Source organism: Mya arenaria, chromosome 3 (assembly GCF_026914265.1).
Source record: "Mya arenaria isolate MELC-2E11 chromosome 3, ASM2691426v1".
In the NCBI taxonomy this organism is placed as follows: domain Eukaryota; kingdom Metazoa; phylum Mollusca; class Bivalvia; order Myida; family Myidae; genus Mya; species Mya arenaria.
Window position 1 is genome coordinate 53,056,540 of NC_069124.1, and position 25,511 is coordinate 53,082,050.

At 38.4% G+C, this 25,511-nt stretch overlaps 1 protein-coding gene across 1 annotated transcript; it reads left to right on the top strand.

The window, feature by feature from the left end:
- Positions 1 to 983: 983 nt before the first annotated feature.
- LOC128226121 (uncharacterized) lies at positions 984 to 24,215 on the top strand. Its single transcript, XM_052936013.1, has 14 exons — positions 984 to 1,223; positions 2,893 to 3,022; positions 6,440 to 6,497; positions 6,793 to 6,915; positions 7,509 to 7,627; positions 14,215 to 14,379; positions 14,868 to 14,953; positions 15,807 to 15,938; positions 16,948 to 17,091; positions 19,729 to 19,918; positions 20,284 to 20,388; positions 22,215 to 22,399; positions 23,023 to 23,278; positions 23,884 to 24,215. The coding sequence occupies exons 1-14, from the start codon at positions 984 to 986 to the stop codon at positions 24,213 to 24,215; spliced, it is 2,265 nt and encodes a 754-aa protein (XP_052791973.1).
- Positions 24,216 to 25,511: the final 1,296 nt, after the last annotated feature.

Consider the following 25,511-nt stretch of genomic DNA (forward strand, 5'->3'; position numbering starts at 1 on the left):
CCAGGTGCAACACCCTAGTTCTTTTTCGAAGAGAACCCTTGGTTCTTTTACATGCTATGTGTAAAGCACTGATATACAGGGGTACAACTTTCTTGGGTTGAACCAGTACAGAGTACACCACTTTTCCAAGCACTACCCTTAAATGCCGAGCGCCAGGCAAGGGCGCCACTTGTACCAACTTTTAATGTCTTTTGGTATGACGTGGCCAGGGATCGAACCCACAACCTCCTGCTCCGTAGGCGGACGCTTGACCCCTACTAGGCCACGAAGACGGCCTTTAAAATGGAGTCCAGTTATTTACACAAAGGAATAACATAAAACTTTAAAAGGACCACCGACAAAAACGATTTTCAATTAATTCAGTTGGACCTATAATACGTTAACTATATGCAGTGAAGCAATACAATACACACTTGAACAGTCTGATAAATCATTACATCATCTCAGACTAGCCACAATATGAACATTCAAGAACTTATTAATCGTTTTGACAATTGTTATTTATGTTATGTCTCGAGTCTGTAAAGAACAAAAATCTTTTAAAGACTCGATGACGTCCATTTAGGTGGACTTACCCGACTATACATTACACCAGTGTTATCACTAACATTTAGTGATTACAAAACATGTCGCGAAATATTGTGACATTACCAAATATCAACGCTTTATATGTCTATCTTCAGATTACTCTGTGATTTTTGATATACAAAAAATGTGAAGTACGTTCTCTTTATTTTTGACATTTACTTACATCGTATACCAAAACCTATCTGCAGAATTTCGATTGACCGCTGTCAAATTTAGCGTGCTTAACCTTTAGACGGATGTATTATTACGCGCATGCGTCAGCTAAAAATAGTACAATTGAGGTCAAAAGGTTATATCGTCTAGGCAACTTTCAGTTTCACTTTCACTTTGCGCTACTGAAAGTATGTAAAAAAAACAAAAACGAGTCACGTGTGCTTTAAAAAAAATCTACCAACATGCCACTGACAAAAGAGGGCTTGGAAAAGGCTAAGAAGAGGCGTAATGAGAGACTCTCTGGGTGGATAAGAGATGTGAGACAAGAGAACGAGTTTGGTATACCACGCCTGCAAAACCAATTTAGACACATTTTCCAAAAAATCGAATGGGTGCCGAAAACAAAGGACAAAATAAAGACCAAAGAGGACATTGGCAATGGTAAATCGATTGAAGAGCAAAGTATTATGGTAGATATGAAGGTAACTCTCACTTTATGTAAATAACTAAAGCCTCCTTTAGTCCCTGATTTCAATGCAAATAACATACATGTACATTTATTCAAATGGGAACCATTTACGTACACATTTTTTTTTTATTATAAAATTCAAATGGTAACCATTTACGTACACAATTTTTTTGATTATAAAATATAATATTAAAATAATGATTTCTCAGGTATATAAGATGCTTATTCAATGTCAACGATAAAACAAAAACAGTCACCATTCAGTGCCGTAGCTACACTGGGGCACACCGAGGCACCTGCCCCGGACCCCCATAAACCGTTCTGCCTCGGTGTATTTTTAAGTGTGGCTACGGCACTGCCATTTATAAACAGAATGTTGTATAGTTTTATATGTAAATGTATCTTTCTTGTTTTAATATTGACAGGTGACAGGTGACTTATTTTCAAGAATAATGCTTTTTCTTTTGTGTCTATACTTTGAAGGCCATATTGAAAGTTATGTTCTCATATGTCTAAATGTGTAACCTTCGGTAAATAAAGCGTAATAAAAGGCAGCAATTATTAATTAGATCCCTACCAAAACCACTAAATTATGATGGGGAGAGGAGTTGGAAGGCATTCAGTCTAAAGTTCTCTCGTACTGCTGAGTGTTCTGCATGGGTGGACAGATGTTTGTATGCTCTCTGCTGGTGCTTTTCAGCCAAAGCAGCAGATTATAACGTCGTAATATAAGTAAGCCAATTCCATATTCAAATTTATTCCATAAGGTGGAGGGACGTTTTGGTATTACCGAGCTAGCAAAAACTGCACAGACATGCTTTCACGAGACTAAGTGTGTTTCTGGAACATTGAAAAGACAAAGTTATGACCCTTGGAAACCGGGCTTTTAAAGACGATACATATAAGGGTTGTCCAGAATTGGCCAATTCCCACATGTTTGAAGCATATTTAGCGTTTCATGGGTCTGGTCATAGAGGTTTACTATAGACTTTTTTATGTTCGCAGTAACACTCATTGATATGCAAAATTTTACTGGCAAGGGCAAATTTGTGTGGGCTGTAAAGCAAGATATTACTTTTGTACAACTAAAGAATTCCGAAAGCAGAACCCATGTACTTGCGTTGCCAAATCACATAGACTTAAGTCTCGATTAGAGAGTGCAAGGGTTATATGATGATTTTTAGCGGAGTTGCCTGGTGTGATGATTGCACAAAGGTTCTGATAAGCTTGAGGGGTCTGTGGTTAGCGTGCATCGCCGATGTTATGCTGTAGTGCCTGAAGTTGACCGATCTGCAATTGACCAACGGACTAAATTATCAAATTAACCAATGACTAAAAATCCCACAAACGTGGAAAAATGCATTTCGAACAACCACTTCCCTTTCATCAACAAATATCACAAAAGTTGTGCTTATGTAATACTTATGATACACCTTTGTGCAGAACCTTTTCTTGATGCACGGTGGTAAACATCTATATTTATTGCATTTTTGTTTTTATTTTTAAGTTTTTAAACCACGTTTAGACTACATTAATTCGTTAATTAAACATATGTTAATAAATTGTATAATTGTAAGAGATGACTTCTCACATTTATGACAGGCACATTTATATAGATAGTGACCGCGGTCCTTAAGATTGGAGCATTTTATTTGCCTGTCTTTCCATTCGATACTCTACAGAGCACGGGCCCTGGCACGGTCAGCAGGGAGCTGTTCACGTGCCCGCTGGAGGATTACCCTATCCACGACTCCAACAGCAGTAACCTCAGCTCGAGTATCGGACACAGCCGCGAGGAGATCAGAGTATCGGGTAATTTTGCGAGCTAAGGTGTCACATGGCAGATCCTGAAAGGTCCTAAATCTAATCCGTCTTCCTTTTAGGATAAAAGGGACTCTCACTCACTCACAGTATTTGTATACCACGTGATGAATTACGTCATATATGCTACGTCGGAAGGCAAAATTTTGCTTGAAATGAAGACTAAATCAAAGATAACATTTTTTAACAACACCATTTTAAATGAAACAAATGGCAGTCTATGCCGCTTAAAGAGCCCCGCATTTGTTTTATTTCCGAAATTTGATAAAGTTATTAGTTTCATCAAACACTTCGACAAACCTGTTTCCAAAATAATGTTTTGACAGTGCTCCGTCAGACGGCCGTATTGTCAAAAGGTTTGTCGAAGTGTTTAAAGAAACTAAACTCTCAATCAACCTCTGGCAAACGACTGAAGCCAGGGCTCCGTAAGCGGCATAGACTAGGCTATGTTTCATTTAAAATGGTGAAGAAATAGTAAAGTTATCTTTGTTTAAAGTCTCTTTTCAAATCAAAATATTGCCTTCCGACGTAGCAATTATGGCGCAATTTATCACGTGGTATAGACACTGGATTCTGTGTTGACAACGATTTATATACACCCATTTTCCACGTTTTAAATTATTTTCAATAGCGTTCTAAAGCTTTTTGGCTATTATTTTACTATAATGAAATATCAGCAGCTTAATATTTCAATTTTAAAGGAATTTTTGCGGCGTAAATTTCCCAAAAAAATCCATGTTGAAGACTTTTTAAAATTCTTCTATCAATGGGAAGAGCTGCAATGCATCATCAACTTACTGAATATATTTAAAGTGGCAGAGTTAGGCAAAGTGATATAAATAATATGTGCGTGTTCCTTGCCGCAGAAAATGTGTTAAAAATATAATTAAAATAATATGTAAGACTAGCCCCACAACCTTAGTCAATCCCACACACGTAGGGACAACTGCATTCCGTATCATTCGCAACCAATTAAACTGTTTTAGCGGTTGGGAGGCAGGGGGTTAATGGCGTTTATGGTGGTTATATGGCTCTCATTAAACTATTTAAGGAATGAAAACAGATACTTACTGTTGTTATCCCCCGCCGAATCGAAGATTTCGGGAGGGGGATATTGTGTTGGCGTTGTCCGTCCGTCCGTCCTTCCGTCCGTCCGGTATCATTTCTTGGTAGGCATTGATCAGAAAATGTTCAAACTTGGTCAGAATGTTCCCCTTGATCATATCTCGATCACTTTTAAAATTGGGTCACATGGGGTTAAAAACTAGGTCACTATGTCAAATCTTAGAAAAATCTTTGGAACATACTAGAGGCATTATACATGGTCAAATATTCATGAAACTTTATCAGAATGTTTTCCTTGATGAACTCTTGGTCGTAGATAAAACTGGATCACATATGATAAAAAATTAGGTCACTAGGTCAAATCTTAGAAAAATCTTGTCCGGAACCATATCATGGAAATGATTGGTCAAGTTATGTTCAAATTGGTCATGATGTAAACCTTGATGAAATATGGATCACTTAAAAAAGTGGGTCACATGGGGTCAAAAACTTGGTCAGTAGGTAAAATCTTAGAAAGATCTTTGGAACATACTAGAGACATTATACATGGTCAAATATTCATAAACCGTAAACATAATGTTTTCCTTGATGAAATTTTGGACTTATTTAAAACTGGGTCACATATGATCAATTAGGTCACAAGGTCAAATCTTAGATTTTTTTGTCCGGAATGGAAATAATTGGTCGGATTATGTTCAAACTTGGTCATGATGTACTCCTTAATGAAATATGGACCGCTTGTAAAAGTGGGGCATATGGGGTCAAAAATTAGGTCACTAGGTCAAATTTTAGAAAAATCTTTGAAACACATTAGAGGCAATATGAATGGTCTTATATTCATGGAACTAGATCAGAATGTTTTCCTTGGTGAACTCTTGGACATGTTTTAAACTGGGTCACACGTGATAAGAAATTAGGTCACTAGGTCAAAACTTTCAAAAATATTGTCCGAAACTATTTTATGGTGGTGATTGGTCTGATTAAGTTCAAACATGGTCAGAATATTCTCTTAGGTTAAATTTCGACTGCATTTTAAAAGTGGGTCATATGGGTCAAAAACTAGGCCACTGGATCATATTTTACAGAAATCTTGGGAGCACTCTAGAGGCAATACATCTGCTCTAATTTCCATGAAACTTAATCAGAATGCCTCGATGAAATCTTGGAATAGTTTTAAACTTGTAGGTCATGTGGGGTCAAAAATGAGGTCACTGAGTCAAATATTAAAAAAAACTTTGTGGGCACTCGAGAGTCTATATTTTTTGCATATATTTGGCCCAATCTTCATGAAACTTAATTAGAATGTTTGCCTTGAGGAAATCTTAGATTAGTTTGGAACTGGTTAACATGGAATTATAAACTAGGTTTCTTGGTCAATTCTAAATGTTACATTATATACAATATTTTTTATATTTAAACAGTTGCAATCAAACTCAAACTCATATATATATCATCAACAATTGATTTCCATTCCTTGACTTAGCCCAATCAGGAGGGGGATATCAATTCAACGAATTTGCTTGTTATCATATATATCGAGCGAGGTTATATGAGCAACATGTCTTATTTATAATAACGAGCCCGTACATGACTTTCGGGTAATTTTCATATTAAATAATTTGATTTGATTGGTTAATAGATATTATTAGATAAGTATTGACCAATCAATCAACATTAAATGATTTGATTTGATTCGCTAATAGATATTATTAGATAAGAATTGACAAATCAATCAACTTTTCCGCTGACGCTGACCAAACTTAAGAATAACAATTTCAAACAGTTGGCTGCAGACGACGTCAAATACAGATAAGTGACGTAGTTTTAGCAACGGTTGTGGGGACGTTTCAGGATCGACCACTGTTAATAAATTGGTTGTTTGCCAAGTAACATGGCGCATTCTCGCCCTTTCGTCGCGAAAACATGAAAGAGTGGAGGTTCACCACCAAGGAATATGTACAATGTATGCTAAAATTACCTCTGCCTTGCTAAAAAACACCTAAACCTAACCCTAACTACGGTACGCGCTAGAACAGCTAAAGTGACACTCTTATTCAAAATCAATATATACACATGTATAACAAACATATATTTTGAGTGATACACATTTTACTACTTACTAAATAATGAATTTATGGAAAATATAGTATACATAAGGTAGGAATTTCATGTTGTCTGCACCTTTCTTTCAAATGAAACTCGGTATCCTTCATACATAAGAACCATTGTTTTCGACATGTATTCATTCGTTTTTTCGTATACCAAAACAATTGTATTAATAGTGGTACATTTTATTCGGGAGTAAGAGTGCATCTTTAAACAATTATCTATTTATCATTGCAGAAAGGAAGACTCCGTTTAATAAAACACCTCTTCTAATTGCGGACGATAACTTGACCGAGTAAGTAGTGCTTACTTATTTTCGTTTATATTTTTAAATTAAGTTCATATTTTGGGTACATGCAAATTAACTCTCGGCATTTAAGCTGAAACGATTTCCATATGAATACACTAAAACATCGTTTCGATTTATTCCAAATCTTAAATATCAATCAACTACAAATCTTAGGTTGGCTAGTATTACCAAATGACGTCCTCGATACGGGAGATCTGATTACTATAATTCCAAACTTTGGTTAAGATTCTCTTGTTAGCACGATAATATATTAAAACGCATATTTACTTTTTGCATCCAGGAACTTCAAATCGCGCCAAAACAGCACGATGCCGGGTCATCTTAAGGGCGCCCAGGGTCGATGGCCGTCCATCCTGCAAGAAATGCCATCCTTTCAAAAGCGCTGCGAGTCTATACGCTTTAAGTAGGAAAACTTTGTTGATGAAGGTTCAATATGTTTAAATCATTGAAAACAGTAAACATGTTACGTATCAGTATATATAGTAGTGTCAATGCAGTCATACGAGTGCAAACTTAAAATGATAGGGCAATTCTGGCGATAATTGATGATATTTGCTTACATTACGCCGTACTTCACTAGAAATGTTCATTCGGATACATATGGTTGTTGAACACAGTTTTGTGTAAACTTGTTCATACCTATATCGGGGGCGGCTACCTCGGTGTGAAACATTGAACTGAAGCTATAGCGGGGTCGGCTACCTCAGGGCGATACATTGACCTGAAGCTATAGCGGGGCGACTGCCTCGGGGCGATACATTGACCTGAAGCTGAAAAAAATATAGGTATAAATATTATCCGTATTGATACTGAAAGAGCGATATAATACTGATGTTATGTTGATGGCGTTTAGCCAAGCTATCGCCGCGAGACTGAGACGGGAGTGGTTTCGACGGAGCGGAAGAGGAGAAGAGTAAAACAGCACGTAGGAAGGTTGTCTTGTAATATTGTGTTAGATTGAATTATAGTTCATTGTTGTACATGTATAACCTTCAGACGGGTTGTTGCGCTGGCGCTGAAACGAGAAAAGCGAGAGAAGCGGAAGCGGAGTCAGGGGACGGCGCAGGTGGCCAACATCACGGAGGAGTGGGAGGAGGAGGAGCAGACGGAGGAAGGTGGGTGTGTTACGCTATGTCACCTTAAAATGGACAACCTTATCCTTATAAACTTATCAATAAACAAACAGAAATCAAAATTAATAAATATATTTCTGTACGAAATTTATTTGACTTTAAAATGCTATTTAAATTGGTATTATCAATTGAATGATTCAGAAAATTCTAGAAATTTGAAAGATGAATAAAGATAGTCTATAAATAACAAAAACAACCATACATTATTCATCTTATTTAGACATCTCCAGCAGTTGTAGTGTCCGTGACTCATTATTGACACACCCATTTAGTTGTAGTGTCCGTGACGCATTATTTACACACCCATTTAGTTGTAGTGTCCGTGACGCATTATTTACACACCCATGTAGTTGTAGTGTCCGTGACGCATTATTTACACACCCATGTAGTTGTAGTGTCCGTGACGCATTATTTACACACCCATGTAGTTGTAGTGTCCGTGACGCCTTATTTACACACCCACGTAGTTGTTGTGTCCGTGACGCATTATTGACACACCCATTTAGTTGTGGTGTCCGTGACGCCTTATTTACAAACCCATTTAGTTGTAGTGTCCGTGACGCCTCCTTTACACACCCATGTAGTTGTGGTGTCCGTGACACATTATTGACACACCCATTTAGTTGCGGTGTCCGTGACTCATTACTGACACACCCATGTAGTTGTAGTGTCCGTGACTCATTATTTACACACCCATGTAGTTGTAGAGTCCGTGACGCCTTATTTACACACCCATGTAGTTGTGGTGTCCGTGACGCATTATTGACACACCCATTTAGTTGTGGTGTCCGTGACGCATTATTGACACACCCATGTAGTTGTAGTGTCCATGACGCCTTATTTACACACCCGTGTAGTTGTAGTGTACGTGGTGCATTATTGAAACACCCATTTAGTTGTGGTGTCCGTGACTCATTATTGACACACTCATGTATTTGTAGTGTCCGTGACTAATTATTTACACACCCATGTAGTTGTAGTGTCCGTGACGCATTATTCACACACCCATTTAGTTGTGGTGTCCGTGACGCATTATTGACACACCCATTTAGTTGTTGTGTCCGTGACGCATTATTAACACATCCATGTAGTTGTAGTGTTCGTGACGCCTTTTTCACACACCCATTTAGTTGTAGTGTCTGTGACGCATTATTTACACACACATGTAGTTTTAGTGTCTGTGACGCATTATTTACACACACATGTAGTTGTAGTGTCTGTGACACATTATTTACACACCCATGTAGTTGTGGTGTCCGTGACGCATTATTTACACACCCATGTACTTGTAGTGTCTGTGACGCATTTTTTACACACCCATGTAGTTGTTGTGTCCGTGACTCATTATTTACACACACACATGTAGTTGTAGTGTCCGTGATGCCTTATTTACAGACCCATGTGGTTGTAGTGTCCGTGACTCATTATTTACACACACATGTAGTTGTTGTGTCCGTGACTCATTATTTACACACCCATGTATGTTTGTGTCCGTGACTTATTTTTACACACCTATGCAGTTGTAGCGTCCGTGACTCATTAATCACACACCCATGTAGTTGTAACGTCTGTGACGCCTTATTCACACACCCATTTAGTTGTAGTGTCCGTGGCGCCTTATTTGCACACCCATTTAGTTGTAGTGTCCGTGACGCCTTATTTACACACCCATGTAGTTATAGTGTCCGTGACGCCTTATTGACACACCCATGTAGTTGTAGTGTCCGTGACGCATTATTTACACACCCATGTAGTTGTAGTGTCCGTGACGCATTATTGACACACCCGTATAGTTGCAGTGTCCGTGACGCCTTATTTACACACCCATGTAGTTGTAGTGTCTGTGACGCATTATTTACACACCCATGTAGTTGTAGTGTCTGTGACGCATTATTTACACACCCATGTAATGTAGTGTCTGTGACGCATTATTTACACATCCATATAGTTGTGGTGTCCGTGATTCATTATTTACACACCCATGTTGTTGAAGGGTCCGTGACGCCTTATTTACACATCCATGTAGTTGTGGTGTCTGTGACTCATTATTTACACATCCATGTAGTTGTAGTGTCCGTGACGCCTCATTTACTCACCCATGTAGTTGTAGTGTCCGTGACGCATTATTTACACACCCATGTAGTTTTGGTGTCCGTGACTCATTATTTACACACCCATATAGTTGTAGTGTCCGTGACGCCTTATTTACACATCCGTGTAGTTGTAGTGTCCGTGACGCATTATTTACACACAAATGTAGTTGTGGTGTGCGTGACTCATTATTTACGCACCCATGTAGTTGTAGTGTCTGTGACGCATTATTGACACACCCATTTAGTTGTAGTGTCTGTGACGCATTATTTACACACACACATGTAGTTGTAGTGTCCGTGACGCATTATTTACACATCCATGTAGTTGTAGTGTCCGTGACACATTATTTACACACCCATGTAGTTGTAGTGTCCGTGACACATTATTTACACACCCGTATAGTTGTGGTGTCCGTGACTCATTATTTACACACCCATGTAGTTGTAGTGTCCGTGACGCCTTATTTACACACCCATGTAGTTGTGGTGTCCGTGACGCCTTATTTACACACCCATGTAGTTGTCGTGTCCGTGACGCCTTTTTTACCCACACATATAGTTGTGGTGTTCGTGACTCATTATTTACACACCCATGTAGTTGTAGTGTCCGTGACGCCTTATTTACACACACACACATGTAGTTGTAGTGTCCGTGACGCATTATTTACACATCCATGTAGTTGTAGTGTCCGTGACACATTATTTACACACCCATGTAGTTGTAGTGTCCGTGACGCATTATTTACACACCCATGTAGTTGTAGTGTCCGTGACGCATTATTGACACACCCGTATAGTTGCAGTGTCCGTGACGCCTTATTTACACACCCATGTAGTTGTAGTGTCTGTGACGCATTATTTACACACCCATGTAGTTGTAGTGTCTGTGACGCATTATTTACACACCCATGTAATGTAGTGTCTGTGACGCATTATTTACACATCCATATAGTTGTGGTGTCCGTGATTCATTATTTACACACCCATGTTGTTGAAGGGTCCGTGACGCCTTATTTACACATCCATGAAGTTGTGGTGTCTGTGACTCATTATTTACACATCCATGTAGTTGTAGTGTCCGTGACGCCTCATTTACTCACCCATGTAGTTGTAGTGTCCGTGACGCATTATTTACACACCCATGTAGTTTTGGTGTCCGTGACTCATTATTTACACACCCATATAGTTGTAGTGTCCGTGACGCCTTATTTACACATCCGTGTAGTTGTAGTGTCCGTGACGCATTATTTACACACAAATGTAGTTGTGGTGTGCGTGACTCATTATTTACGCACCCATGTAGTTGTAGTGTCTGTGACGCATTATTGACACACCCATTTAGTTGTAGTGTCTGTGACGCATTATTTACACACACACATGTAGTTGTAGTGTCCGTGACGCATTATTTACACATCCATGTAGTTGTAGTGTCCGTGACACATTATTTACACACCCATGTAGTTGTAGTGTCCGTGACACATTATTTACACACCCGTATAGTTGTGGTGTCCGTGACTCATTATTTACACACCCATGTAGTTGTAGTGCCCGTGACGCCTTATTTACACACCCATGTAGTTGTGGTGTCCGTGACGCCTTATTTACACACCCATGTAGTTGTCGTGTCCGTGACGCCTTTTTTACCCACACATATAGTTGTGGTGTTCGTGACTCATTATTTACACACCCATGTAGTTGTAGTGTCCGTGACGCCTTATTTACACACACACATGTAGTTGTAGTGTCCGTGACGCATTATTTACACATCCATGTAGTTGTAGTGTCCGTGACACATTATTTACACACCCATGTAGTTGTAGTGTCCGTGACGCATTATTGACACACCCGTATAGTTGTGGTGTCCGTGACTCATTATTTACACACCCATGTAGTTGTAGTGTCCGTGACGCATTATTTACACATCCATGTAGTTGTAGTGTCCGTGACACATTATTTACACACCCATGTAGTTGTAGTGTCCGTGACACATTATTTACACACCCGTATAGTTGTGGTGTCCGTGACTCATTATTTACACACCCATGTAGTTGTAGTGCCCGTGACGCCTTATTTACACACCCATGTAGTTGTGGTGTCCGTGACGCCTTATTTACACACCCATGTAGTTGTCGTGTCCGTGACGCCTTTTTTACCCACACATATAGTTGTGGTGTTCGTGACTCATTATTTACACACCCATGTAGTTGTAGTGTCCGTGACGCCTTATTTACACACCCATGTAGTTGTAGTGTCCGTGACGCCTTTTTTACCCACACATATAGTTGTGGTGTTCGTGACTCATTATTCACACACTCATGTAGTTGTAGTGTCCGTGACGCCTTATTTACACACGCATGTAGTTGTAGTGTCCGTGACGCATTATTTACACACCCATGTAGATGTGGTGTCCGTGACGTCTTATTTACACACACATATAGTTGTGGTGTACGTGATGCATTATTTACACACCCATGTAGTTGTAGTGTCTGTTACGCATTATTTACTTATGCATGTAGTTGAAGTGTCCGTGACGCCTTATTTACATACCCATGGAGTTGTAGTGTCTGTGACGCATTATTTACACATACATGTAGTTGTAGTGTCCGTGACGCATTATTTACCCACCCATGTAGTTGTAGTGTCCGTGACGCATTATTCACACACCCATGTAGTTGTGGTGTCCGTGACGCATTATTTACACATCCATGTAGTTGTAGTGTCCGTGACACATTATTTACACACACATGTAGTTGTAGTGTCTGTGACGCATTATTTACACACACATGTAGTTGTAGTGTCTGTGACGCATTATGTACACACACATGTAGTTGTAGTGTCTGTGACACATTATTTACACACCCATGTAGTTGTAGTGTCTGTGACGCATTATTGACACACCCATTTAGTTGTAGTGTCTGTGACGCATTATTTACACACACATGTAGTTGTAGTGTCCGTGACGCATTATTTACACATCCATGTAGTTGGAGTGTCCGTGACACATTATTTACACACCCATGTAGTTGTAGTGTCCATGACACATTATTTACACACCCGTATAGTTGTGGTGTCCGTGACTCATTATTTACACACCCATGTAGTTGTAGTGTCCGTGACGCCTTATTTACACACCCATGTAGTTGTGGTGTCCGTGATGCCTTATTTACACACCCATCGTGACGCCTTTTTTACCCACACATATAGTTGTGGTGTTCGTGACGCATTATTTACACACCCATGTAGTTGGAGTGTCCGTGACGCCTTATTTACACACCCATGTAGTTGTAGTGTCCGTGACGCCTTTTTTACCCACACATATAGTTGTGGTGTTCGTGACTCATTATTCACACACCCATGTAGTTGTAGTGTCCGTGACGCCTTATTTACACATGCATGTAGTTGTAGTGTCCGTGACGCATTATTTACACACCCATGTAGTTGTGGTGTCCGTGACGTCTTATTTACACACACATATAGTTGTGGTGTACGTGACACATTATTTACACACCCATGTAGTTGTAGTGTCTGTTACGCATTATTTACACATGCATGTAGTTGAAGTGTCCGTGACGCCTTATTTACATACCCATGGAGTTGTAGTGTCCGTGACGCATTATTTACACACACACATGTAGTTGTAGTGTCCGTGACGCATTATTTACACACCCATGTAGTTGTAGTGTCCGTGACGCATTATTTACACACCCATGTAGTTGTGGTGTCCGTGACGCATTATTTACACACCCATGTAGTTGTAGGGTCTGTGACGCATTATTTACACACACATGTAGTTGTAGTGTCCGTGACGCCTTATTTACACACCCATGTAGTTGTGGTGTCCGTGACGCATTATTTACACAACCATTTAGCTGTAGTGTCCGTGACTCATTATTTACACATGTATTCATATTTAACACTATCATCCTATTCATAAGGAACATTTCGTTCTTGGTTTGAAGATCCTTTTGGAATATACAACTTGCTGTAATATTGAAAGGTGCTTTTCCGGAAAGTCACAACACTGTTGTAAACCCTTGATTAGGTTTCCGTTACACAACAAATAGTGTCTTTAGGGTCTGGATGCAGTAGATAACAAAAATCACAATACATACATCATTCAAAATTATATATTTTTATGGATAAAACAATGTCCTAAATGCAATACACTGGGGTTGATTTTCCAGAGTTAATTGTTTTACATTGATGAAATGGTTCACAATTAACAATTATAACAGAATGTTTATCACTTTAATTTAAAATGGGTGGAGAAATACTACGAACATTACCAATGACCATAGTTAAATAAACTTAAGTGCCAGACGTCGAATGATTTTTTTTCCCAGGGCAACATAGCTGCTCAATATACTATGATTGTTTTTGCAATCCGAATCTGTAATTTTCCGTCGCAATTTTCAGCTTCTTTTTGTAACCAGCAAACTTTTGATTTCATACTTTTATTTTATTGTTTTAATGCAGTGGCACCTCTACAAAGCGATGCTCCGGTGAACCAACCGGCCCCGGACGGCCCGGATGCACGGGAACAGAGACGGCTGTCTATCGACAGCCAGAGTCAAAAGCTGTCCATCTATAAGAAACAACCCGCGAACAAAGGCGGGGGGCTCTTTAAAATTCAAACGAAAGGTGTTACGCTTTTCTATTTTGAAACACGATCTAGCAATAAAAAGTAGTGAAGTGATGGTCTAAATCAGCTGTGATAAAGCAATTTGCAGTGTCTCTGAACAACATTTACAGTCGAACCCCGCTGGTTCGAACTCGTTTGGCTCGATTTCCTCGTTTGCTCGATCTTGATGTAAGGGGCCGCTTTTTTAATACTGAAGATAAGCATTCCCGCTTGGCTCGAACTGCCCGAGGCTCGAGATATTTACGCCGGTCACTGGGATTTCGAGCCAACGGGGTTCGAATGTAAATGTTTTTCATACTCCTGTTTTTCTACCAAATTATAATACTTTCTTCCTACCAAACTTTGGTCGGGCACTTCTTTCATTGATGCATTGTCAGTTGCTCAGCCGTGTTTTAAACTACATGTACATTGCTAAGGCATTTTGTTGGTTACGTTTTCTGTTACACTGTTAAACCTTTTGCAATATCTACGATGCTTATATTTTCAGCCGGGCCTCTGGAAGTAAAGTTTGAGAGGCAGCGAAAGAAAACAAATAAAGTCACATCCAAGGTCGACCTATCCGACGTTAAAATGGTATTTTATATTAACTTTTAAAGCTGCACTCTCACAGATTTACCGTTTTCCCAACGTTTTTATTTTTTATCTAGGAATGAGCAAATTTGTGCGTAAATATCTGCAAAACAGTGATATAAGACTGCTGACAAAAGATCATATCGCAGATCTTCATAGTCCCGTTCCAAAATTGATGTTTTATCGCTTAAACCAACGGTTTAAGAACAATGCATAAAACATCAATTTTAGAACGGAGATATGAAAGTCTGCGACATGATCTTTTGTCAACAGTCTTTTTACACTGGTTTGCAGATATTTACGCAAAAATTTGCTCGTTCCAAGACAAAAAATTAAAAAGTTGTCAAAACGTTCAATCTGTGAGAGTGCAGCTTTAACAGCAAATTACGAATTTTTAGCTTTGTGTAATATACCTATATGTATTCCAATTCCATGACTATGTCTTTGAAACTGTTTGATTAGAATATATTCTACGGATACATTTATAAAAAATGTTAAATTATGTATAATGTTACAGACATGTACACTAAATGTTTTGTTCCAAAATATATGTGAATACCCGCGCTGTATCAAGTTTTAGAAACAAACGAATATTTTTTAAATTTTTGTTTAAACTAATCGAAACCACGACCTAATTAGTGAGAGGCGGACACCGATACAACCGGACCTTACTCCCCGTAGTGGGGCTCGAACCACGACCTTATGGGTGAGAGACAGACATCTATGCCACTGGACCACATCCCTTGATTGATAACATATTACCTAATACTTGCCTCAAATTGTACGTTTTTTTCCCTTTTTTGCAAGAGTCTTAAAGAACGTAAAAAGTATTTACGTAACTTATATACCCGTTTAGACGTCCGAGGAGCGGAGACAGGCGGTTTTAGAAAACTTCCGGCGGTTGGTTCGAATCTTGATCCACATCCGCGTTCTCCTAAACGTGTCAAGGCTCCGTATACAGGAGGAGGAAAAATCCAAGGAGTTTAAGGTTTCATTAGGAATCTCTTTTTAATGCATTTGAACACTTGCGAATATCCTAAAAAATGATCAGTTTTCCAAGAAATAAAAGATTAAAAGTCTTGTTTTAGTCATAAAGTTGTATAAACATCTAAAGTAGAAATAAAAACTTTCGAAAATTCTGTGATGATTAAAAACCAGAAACTAAGTACAGTGTGTGTATACCACGTGGTAAATTACGTCATAAATGCTATGTTGGAAGGCAAAATTTTGCTTAAATGAAAACTTAAATCAAAGATAACTTTTCTTTTACAATATTATTTTAAATAAAACAAAAGGCAGTCTATGCCGTTTAAAGAGCCCCGTATTTGTTATATTACCGAAATTTCATGAGGTCATTAGTTTCATCAAACACTTCGACAAACCTGTTTCCAAAATAATGTTTTGACAGTGCTCCGTCAGACGGCCGTATTGTGAAAAGGTTTGACGAAGTGATTTAAGAAACTAGACTCTCAATCAAACTCTGGTAAAAGACCGAAGGCTTAGCTCCTTAAGCGGCGTAGACTGCGCTATGTTTCATTTAAAAGGGTAAAGAAATAGTGAATTTATCTTTGTTTGAAGTCTTTTTTCAAAACAAAATATGTCCTTCCGACGTAGCATTCATGACGCAATTTATCACGTGGTATGACACTGAAGCAAGGGACTCAAATATTCGGCAAGCCGTCTAGATCCAAAAACGTAGCCTATTTATCCTCGAACTTAGCCAATTCTTGTAACGTTCTTTTCGAAGTGTTCGATTAAATAAGATTAAAGCAAAACGGTTAAATGATCGCAATTTTTTAGCGAAACCCAACAAGTATATGTTTCTCGAAGGTTGATAGGGAAGAGTTTTAAATAGTAAATTTATCAATTTGGTATTTTATTTTCTGTTTTGAAATATCAGCTAGGGTTTGCTATCGAAACGTCAGCGCACTCGCAATTTATGGCACGTTCGTAAAGGTATATTTATGCACGAACAATATTCTCACCATATTTTTCAGCGGTTTGAGGACGGTGTCGAGCTATCGTTTGATCCTAGCGACTTCAAGTCGGCCCTGAGTTACGGGGGGCTGAGCAGCAGGGCGCGGCACGCCCTCAGGAAGGACGGCCCCGACAGAACTGACGCGGACGCCAGGGTACTCATGGTAGGTTGTCTTTGTAATTTTTTGTATTCAAATGTTTGTTATGAAATGTTAGGAGTACTTGAAAGGATAAGTGGTTAGAACAAGCTAAATGTTAAGTAAATAGTTATTTCCCAGACGTTTTTTTAGAATCATTTACCGAACTTAAATAACGAATGGCTATTGATTTTTCCGAAATTATCATGCTGGCGAGAATTCGGGGTCATTTGTAAAAGATATTTATCCTCGTCAATAAATAGTTGAAAAATTTACCATATGCTGACGGTCGAGCATCATCAAATTTCTGCAATAAACTTTCTCGGAAAATAAAGCGAGATACGTCTGGACTACTTTATGCTCAAAGTCAGTAAAAATAGGCGGTGAACATAGACATTTGAAATATATTTGCTCTTAATGGGTCATTTTATTTAATTCTTGCCAATAAATGGATGTTTTAAGAATATTTTCAGTTTCAACAGTCGAACGTATTTGCTCGATGGTGACGGATCAGCGGTGGTTAATTCCTTAAAAACGTTTCCGGTCGTAAAACGGCATCATTGTGGATCCGTTCCCGACCTCAAAACGGCGTCATTTTTATCCGTTCCCGACCTTTAAAACAACGGCGTCATTGTAGATCCGCTCCAGACCGTAAAACGGCATCATTGTAGATCCGCTCCCGACACTAAAATCTGCATCGTTGTAAATCAATTCCCGACCGTATTACGGCATCATTGTAGATCCGTCCCCGATCGTAAAAACGGCATCATTGTAGACCCGTTCCCGACGGTAAAACAGCATCATTGAAGATCTGTTCCCGACCGTTAAAACGGCAGCATTGTAGACCCGTTCCCGACCGTAAAACAGCATCATTGTAGATCAGTTCCCGACCGTAAAAACTGCATCATTTAGATCCGTTCCCGACCGTTAAACTGCATCATTGTAGATCCGCTCCCGACCGTCAAAACGTCATCATTGTAGACCCATTTCCGACCGTAAAATCTGCATCATTGTAAATCAATTCCCGACCGTATTACGGCATCATTGTAGATCCGTCCCCGATCATAAAAACGGCATCATTGTAGACCCGTTTCCGACCGTAAAACAGCATCATTGTAGATCTGTTCCCGACCGTAAAACGGCATCATTATCGACCCGTTTCCGACCGTAAAACAGCATCATTGTAGATCTGTTCCCGACCGTAAAACGGCATCATTATCGACCCGTTCCCGACCGTAAAACAGCATCATTTCGATCCCTTCCCGACCGAAAAACTGCATCATTTCGATTTGTTCCCGACCGTAAAACGGCATCATGGTAAAACCGTTCCCGACCGTAAAACGGCATCATTGTAGATCAGTTCCCGACCGTAAAACTGCATCATTTCGATCCGTTCCCGACCGTAAAACTGCATCATGGTTAAACCGTTCCCGACCGTAAAACGGCATCATTGTAGATCAGTTCCCGACCGTAAAACTACATAATTGTAGATCAGTTCCCGACCGTTAAACGGCATCCTGCATAATTTTATATCTGCTCCCGACCGTAAATACTGCATAATTGTAGATCAGTTCCCGACCGTAAAACGGCATCATTGTAGATCCATTCTCGACCGTAAAACGGCATCATTGTAGATCCGTTCCCGACCGTAAAACGGCATCATTGTAGATATGTTCTCGACCGTAAAACGGCATCATTGTAAATCCGTTCCCGACCGTAAAACAGCATCATTGTAGATCCGTTTCCGACCGTAAAACAGCATCATTGTAGATCCGTTCCCGACCGTAAAACAGCATTCTCGTATTGCAATAAATTGTGTTTTATTCTGAATTATGTTGATGTTTTGTTTCACATAAAATAAAAATGTGAAATTTCAGAATTTTGTTGATGCTTTTTTGATTTTACAGTATTTAAATTAAGTATGTACCTTTCCGAATTGTGTTGATGTTATTTTATATAATTAAAATAAAGGAGTAAACCTTGTGAATTGTGTAGATGCTTTTTTGATTTTCAAGTGTCTAAATTATAGAGTTTCCCTTCAGAATTATTGTTTGTGTTATTTTTTACCGTTTTGAAATGAAATGGTACACGTACTTTGCATTGCAACCTCATCGATTTCAAGTTGTATACTTTTGTTAAGTATACTTAATATTAACTGTTCGTTTTACACCAACTATGAACTCGTTTGCAAATTTGAAAATACTTCTGTAGGTACTGTGTGTGAGGTGTTTTTTTGTTTGTTATTTTTTTGTTCTATTAAATCAAAACAATATAAATTGTTGGTGTGTTTTTTTTCTTTATAAAAAGCAATAAAAGAGTATCGCTTTTTTTCAATGACGTTTTTGTTTTTTTTCTTGTTAAGTTTTAATAAATCGACCGAAAATGTGTTTATTTATACTTCATTATATTTCATTTAAATGTCACGTAATCCAAAGTTCATTTTAAGCGAGCGGTGGTAAGTTGCGATTTCTTTTATCCCATTAACAGTGATTTTATAATATATCAGCTGATTAATTAACTTTGCAAGATTGCATGTAAGTTGTTCCTTAAATGACACTCTCACAGATTTCTCGTAAGAGTAATGTTTTTCTTCAAAATGTGTTAAGATAAGTTTATTTTTTTAACCGCTGCGTACCATAACATTCATTTCTTTCCCGACCACAGGACGTGATGATGCGACTCCCGATGTTCGCCAAGTACCCGAAGTCTGTCCGTCATGACCTGACGCGGACCATGTGGTACGACGACTTTCAAGACGGACGCGTCATCCTCCGTCAGGGGGACCCCGGATCCCGGATGTACTTCATTGTTTCCGGGGAATTGGATCTCATGCGCAGGGACGTTCTAGACACAGGTATGCTAGTAACTGTGAATACAGAACCAATTCACTACCCACGGGCTCAGGAAGGGTGGGTGATTGATACGGCTTTGTAACCGTTGTCGAGACGGTCAACAGGCTTATTGAGTCGATGGCGAACTTGTTAATCAGTATTTATCGAAAAAGTGCGTATGGGAGATTCCATAAAAAATAACGATTTAGAAAGGCCAACTATAAGATTATTTCATAGATTTAATGAATACAGAATAAAGTGGCAAATGTTTCCATTTTACTCATAATTTAATAAATTCTGGAAAAAATCAACGGAAGCGCAAAATAAACCAAAAGTTCATGATCATACTTTGAAGTTTGGTTTTATTACCGAATGTGTTCGTTTTCAGGAGAGGAAATGAAATACCACATCAAAACACTTCGTGCGGGTGCGACGTTTGGGGAGTTGGCCCTGATTCGCAACATGAGGAGAGAATACACGGCGGTATGCAAAGGTAATCAAATTTAAATGCTTGATAACACCAACATTTTTCTTTCGTTTTTAGTCAAGATTTCAAGATCTATTGATAACTCATTTCTCATATAAGTATAAGAGTCGTAAAACATATGAACAAATATTCAATGTGGAATAAATTACGAATTAATTGTTAAACAGTTCATTTACACTGGCAATAAGAACAACACATCAAGATCATATTTGGTTCTTGGATTTTAATATAAATGGCTACATTTACTCAAGATGTTACGTCAGATACTGGTACCTGTTGAAGTACACGACCAGTAAACGCCAGCTCCACCAATTTACGGTGGCGCAAAGAAAAAGAGCTGTCGACACTTCCGTGGTGGAGCCGTGCCCTATGTATACATGATTTATATTTTATTTGATAATTTCATTTAACGGACATATTTCGAAAATCGGAGAATGTGGTACCGTGTAAGAACACTTCTACTGTAGGCTGGTTACTATTTCGTTTCAATATTGTGCAAACTGTGGTGCCAGGAGCTTTTCTCCCGAATCAGACTTGTGCATATTTTGAGATCTGATTGCGTAGCAAGTACATTTCAGTGCTTACACACCCCGTAAGAACATTCTCACGCATTCAAACATAACTTTTATGTATAGTACCTACGCCGGATTACAACAAAATTAATAAGCACTTCTTAAAAAGGAAAAATGCACATATTTATAAAAGTGGTGGCGCTGTTGCCCTAGTGGTGGCGCTGTCGAGTAGTGGTGGCGCTATCGAGTATGTTTTGCGCATGAAGTAATATAAAAAGTTAACGCTTTTGGAATAAATACTAAAGTTGCTATGTTTATCACTCATTGAACATAATGCTGGTTATGCATACTACTTGCAATCAGATCTCAAAATATGCACAAGTCTGATTCGGGAGAAAAGCTCCTGGAGCTCCTTAAACGAAATAGTAACCAGCCTACAGTAGAATTGTTCTTACACGATGCCACATTCTCCGATTTTCGAAATATGTTCGTTAAATGAAATTATCAAATAGAATATAAATCATACTCACGTTTGTTCATGTAAACATAGGGCACAGCTCCACCACGGAAGTGTCGACAGCTCTTTTTCTTTGCACCACCGTAAAGTGGTGGAGCTGGCGTTTACAGGCCATGAAGTATGTATTACATGAAACTACTAAATGCACATCACTGTGTAGAATAATACATCGCAATGCGAATATGTGCTGCGAATAAACGATATTTGTATTAACAAATTTCACCTTAAACAATGATGTTCTATTTCTGCAATATGTGGTAAAACTACACATAACGGCCACATGCATGATCAAAATATCTACAAGCTTAATGTAAGAGCAAGTGAACGCGTCATAACGACAGTACAGCAGTAGATAGACATAATTGACATAATGTCTCAAGCGAAATTCCAATAGGGTACTATAAAACACAAAAATACTTAAACATTAAAATCGAACACTGATTTCTAGATTTGCATGACCCCTAACACCATCTTATCGAATAAAAATCAAATCCAATTTTGTGCTAACCATTAAGTATGGTAGGAAAAAATAACTATCTTATACGAAAACTTAAACATATATAACCACTATGTTTTTAATAAAATTACCCAAATCCGGCAAAGGAATACAACCATTGACTATGCTGAAAATGTAAACAAAAACATAGGTCATGCAGTTTAAGCATGTTTAGCATTTGTTTTTTTTGGAAACCATCTAGCTTTAAAACCTATAATGAATGTAGCCTAATGTCTGATTTGGTATAATCATGCCTTGGTTCAGTATCAAATGCTAAGCGTCCATATATTTTCGGATACATTTTCAGGAAAATCCGAGTTCCTGAGTCTGAGCGAAGCCGAGTTTAACCAGGCCCTGCGGTCCCACTGGGAGCGTGACTGTAACTTGCGCTTCGACTTCATGCGGGGCTGCGAGCACTTTAAGGCGTGGACGGACCGGCAGCTCCAGATATGTGCAGATTCCTCGGATCTCAAAGATTACAAGAACAATACGGTACAGCAAAAGAATCTTAGTACTTTTGCAAATAGTGTGTCGAACTTCAACGGTTCATTTTGAATACTTGAAACTTAGCATAACTTTCAGAGATATGGAACATGTCAGGAACCCTTTTTGTTTTAGAAATGAAGCCATTTTGGATTTAGGCTATCTCGTATTCTTGTTAAAGCAAAATTTAATCGTGTTTATTTTATTAATAGGTTAAGCACCATGTCGTATATAACCTCTTTAAAGCTGCACTCTCACAGATATACCGTTATTACAACTTTTTTTTCTTTTTTTGTCGTGGAAAGAGCGAATATTTGCGTGAATATCTTCAAACCAATGATATAAGATTGCTGACAAATAATCAGATCGTAGATTTTCATATTTATGTTCGAAAATTAATGTTTTATGGCTTAAATCATTACCAACGGTTTAAGAAAAATGTATAAATTAAACATCATTTTTTGAACTTAAATGGAAACATCTGCGACCTAAATTTTTGTCAGCAGTCTTATATAACTGGTGTCCATGGATTTTCGCAAAAATTGGCTCATTCCAAGACAAAAAAAAGTTGTCAAAATATTAAATCTGTGAGAGTGCAGCTTTAACTTGTTTGAATCTGTTACCTTAAACAGGTGATACTGGGAGATATAGACGGTCCCACTGACAGTGTGTACTTTGTTGTGAAGGGGCAATGCGAGATAGTCCGGCGGATCAAGGTGGTTCGCCACCAGTCTCCTTACATCCGCCCCAACATCCTGCTTCCCAGCACAGCCTCCGGCCGTGAGGGGTTCCTCAATAAGGCGTACGCCAGGAGCCGCCGTTTTGAAAGGGACGAGGTCCGGTTTCTCACTGTGACTACGCTTATGGCCGGAAACTACTTTGGTGTAGGTATGTAGAGTTGGCAGTTAATTATCAGCCTTACTGCAAATAATGTATTTGGTGTTTGTAACTATTACGATGATCTTACTTGCCGATGTCTAATTCTATGTAATATTACAAGTCACATGTAAATATTGCAAATATTGTAAATAATCGGTCCTTAACTGAGGAATTCATTCAAAAACTTCATACGTTCGATATCATACATTACGGTCTTTACACGTATGATTTTAATTCTTTGTCATGGATACATAAAAATTTATGTAATTCTGACAACTTGTACTAAATAAAATAAGTTTAAGTGCAATTATAGACGTTAACATCATCACGTGAGTAATTATCGTATATGATGTTTTAAGATCCATATAAGTAGCTAAATAATTGACAACATACAATCATTTGTTCGGTCCCAACGATCACAGAACAATATATATTAATTAATATGTAATTGAAACATACTAGGACATGTCGTGGTGACTACAACACAATAACCAAATAAGCCAGTATAACAGTCAACTGATTTTTTTCTTTAACCGGTCGGAGCTGCTAGAACCATTTACCAACGAAAAATTTGAATGTATACGTATTTGCACACTTATTTGCACACTTTTCAGGTGAGAATCTGCGTGACACCTTTGTTTTGGCACGTGGAAAGACTCAATGCGCCCTCATCAACGTGGCTCAGTTTAGTATCATGGGGAAGTCAGAACAGCTGAGGCGCTTGAAAAGTAAGCGAGAAAACTCCATCCCGAGCAACAAGACGCTTTATGAAAAGTTCCAGGGCAACAGGAAATGGTATGAGTACAGAAACAAATTGTTGCAAGAGGTTGTGGCCAGGAAGCGCAGAACAAATACCGCCTCTTTCGACGATGTCCCCAGAAGCGAAATGACGAGACCCAGCATACCGAAGGATCTCATTTATTACAAACATAATTCGGCAATTTAGGAGCTTTCAAGTATGAAATTCGTAGCAATAACGCGTTCAACTCTGAATAAACATAGATCTTTTTCTACTGTTGCTTCCCTTCTCTCTTTTACCTCATTCCGCCTTTTCCTCATTCCGCCTTTTCCTCTTTCTGTGTTTCCTCTTTCTGTGTTTCCTCTTTATGTCTTTCCCTCTTTCTGTCATTTCTTCTTTCTATAGTTCCCCTTTCTGTCTTTTCCTCTTTCTATATTGTCCACTGTTTGTTTTTCCGTTTTTCCGTCTTTTTTTCTTTCTATATTTTCCTCTTTCTGTCTTTTCCCCTTTCTATTTATTTCCCCTTTCAGTCATTTTCTCTTTCTTTCTCTTACTTTTTCTGTCCTATTCTCTTTCTATATGTTTCTTTTTCTCTATTGTCCTCTTTCAGTCTTTTCCTCTTTCCTTCTTTTCCTCTTTCTGTCATTCCTTCTTTTCCTCTTTCTGTCTTAAATTCTTTTTCTCTTTCCTTCTTTTCCTCTGTATGTCTTTTTCTATGTCTTTTACACTTTCTCTTTCTGTCTTTCCCCTTTCTTCCTTTACTCTTTCTATATTTTCCTCTTTTTCTCTTTTTGTCTACTCCTCTTTTTCTCTTTTCCTCTGTATGCCTTTTTCTATGTCTTTTACTCTTTCTGTCTTTCACTCTTTCTGTCTTTTTCTTTTTCTGCCTTTTCTCTTTCTATATTTTCCTCTTTCTGTCTTTTCCTCTTTCTGTCTTTCCCCTTTCTGTCTTTACATCTTTTTGTCTTCATTTCTTAACACCCGTTTACCTTTTGTTAGTCGCAAACTAGTTATCCTATAGCCCATTAATCAAAATGTTATAATTCTTATATTAAGTGATCTCAAATAATATCATTTTTGAAAAGAAATTTGTAATTCAAAGGACAAAACATGAATTGTAGATATAGTTTTTATGTAAGGCTGTAAACAATTTAGCCAAACTTATTGTTTACAACCCTACATTAAACACAATCTTATGATTCTCCAAGAATCAAATGCGAATTCAAAAGAAATCAATATACTACTGAGCTACTTGGCACTGCAATGTTCTTAACTTAAGAATCTGTAACTAAATTAAAAAGCGTCGCACGGTGAAGTGCTTTAATGTGTCGTCCGTTTCTGGCCATGTACAGGCCACACATGGGTCTTTAAACTGTGATGTCCGTTTGTGGCCATCTACTGACCATATTAGTGGCTCTCATGGCTGTGTCGTCCGTTTGTGGTCATAAAAATGGGCCACACTTATGCCGTCCATTTGTGACGATATGCTTACCATATTAATGG

Excerpts from the sequence above, each read along its gene's own strand:
- LOC128226121 (XM_052936013.1), top strand. The coding sequence starts at position 984 with ATGCCACTGACAAAAGAGGGCTTGGAAAAGGCTAAGAAGAGGCGTAAT. Across the intron at positions 14,380-14,867 it reads CTTTAAAATTCAAACGAAAG|CCGGGCCTCTGGAAGTAAAG; the intron begins GTGTTACGCTTT and ends TTATATTTTCAG. Across the intron at positions 19,919-20,283 it reads CAGGGACGTTCTAGACACAG|GAGAGGAAATGAAATACCAC; the intron begins GTATGCTAGTAA and ends GTTCGTTTTCAG.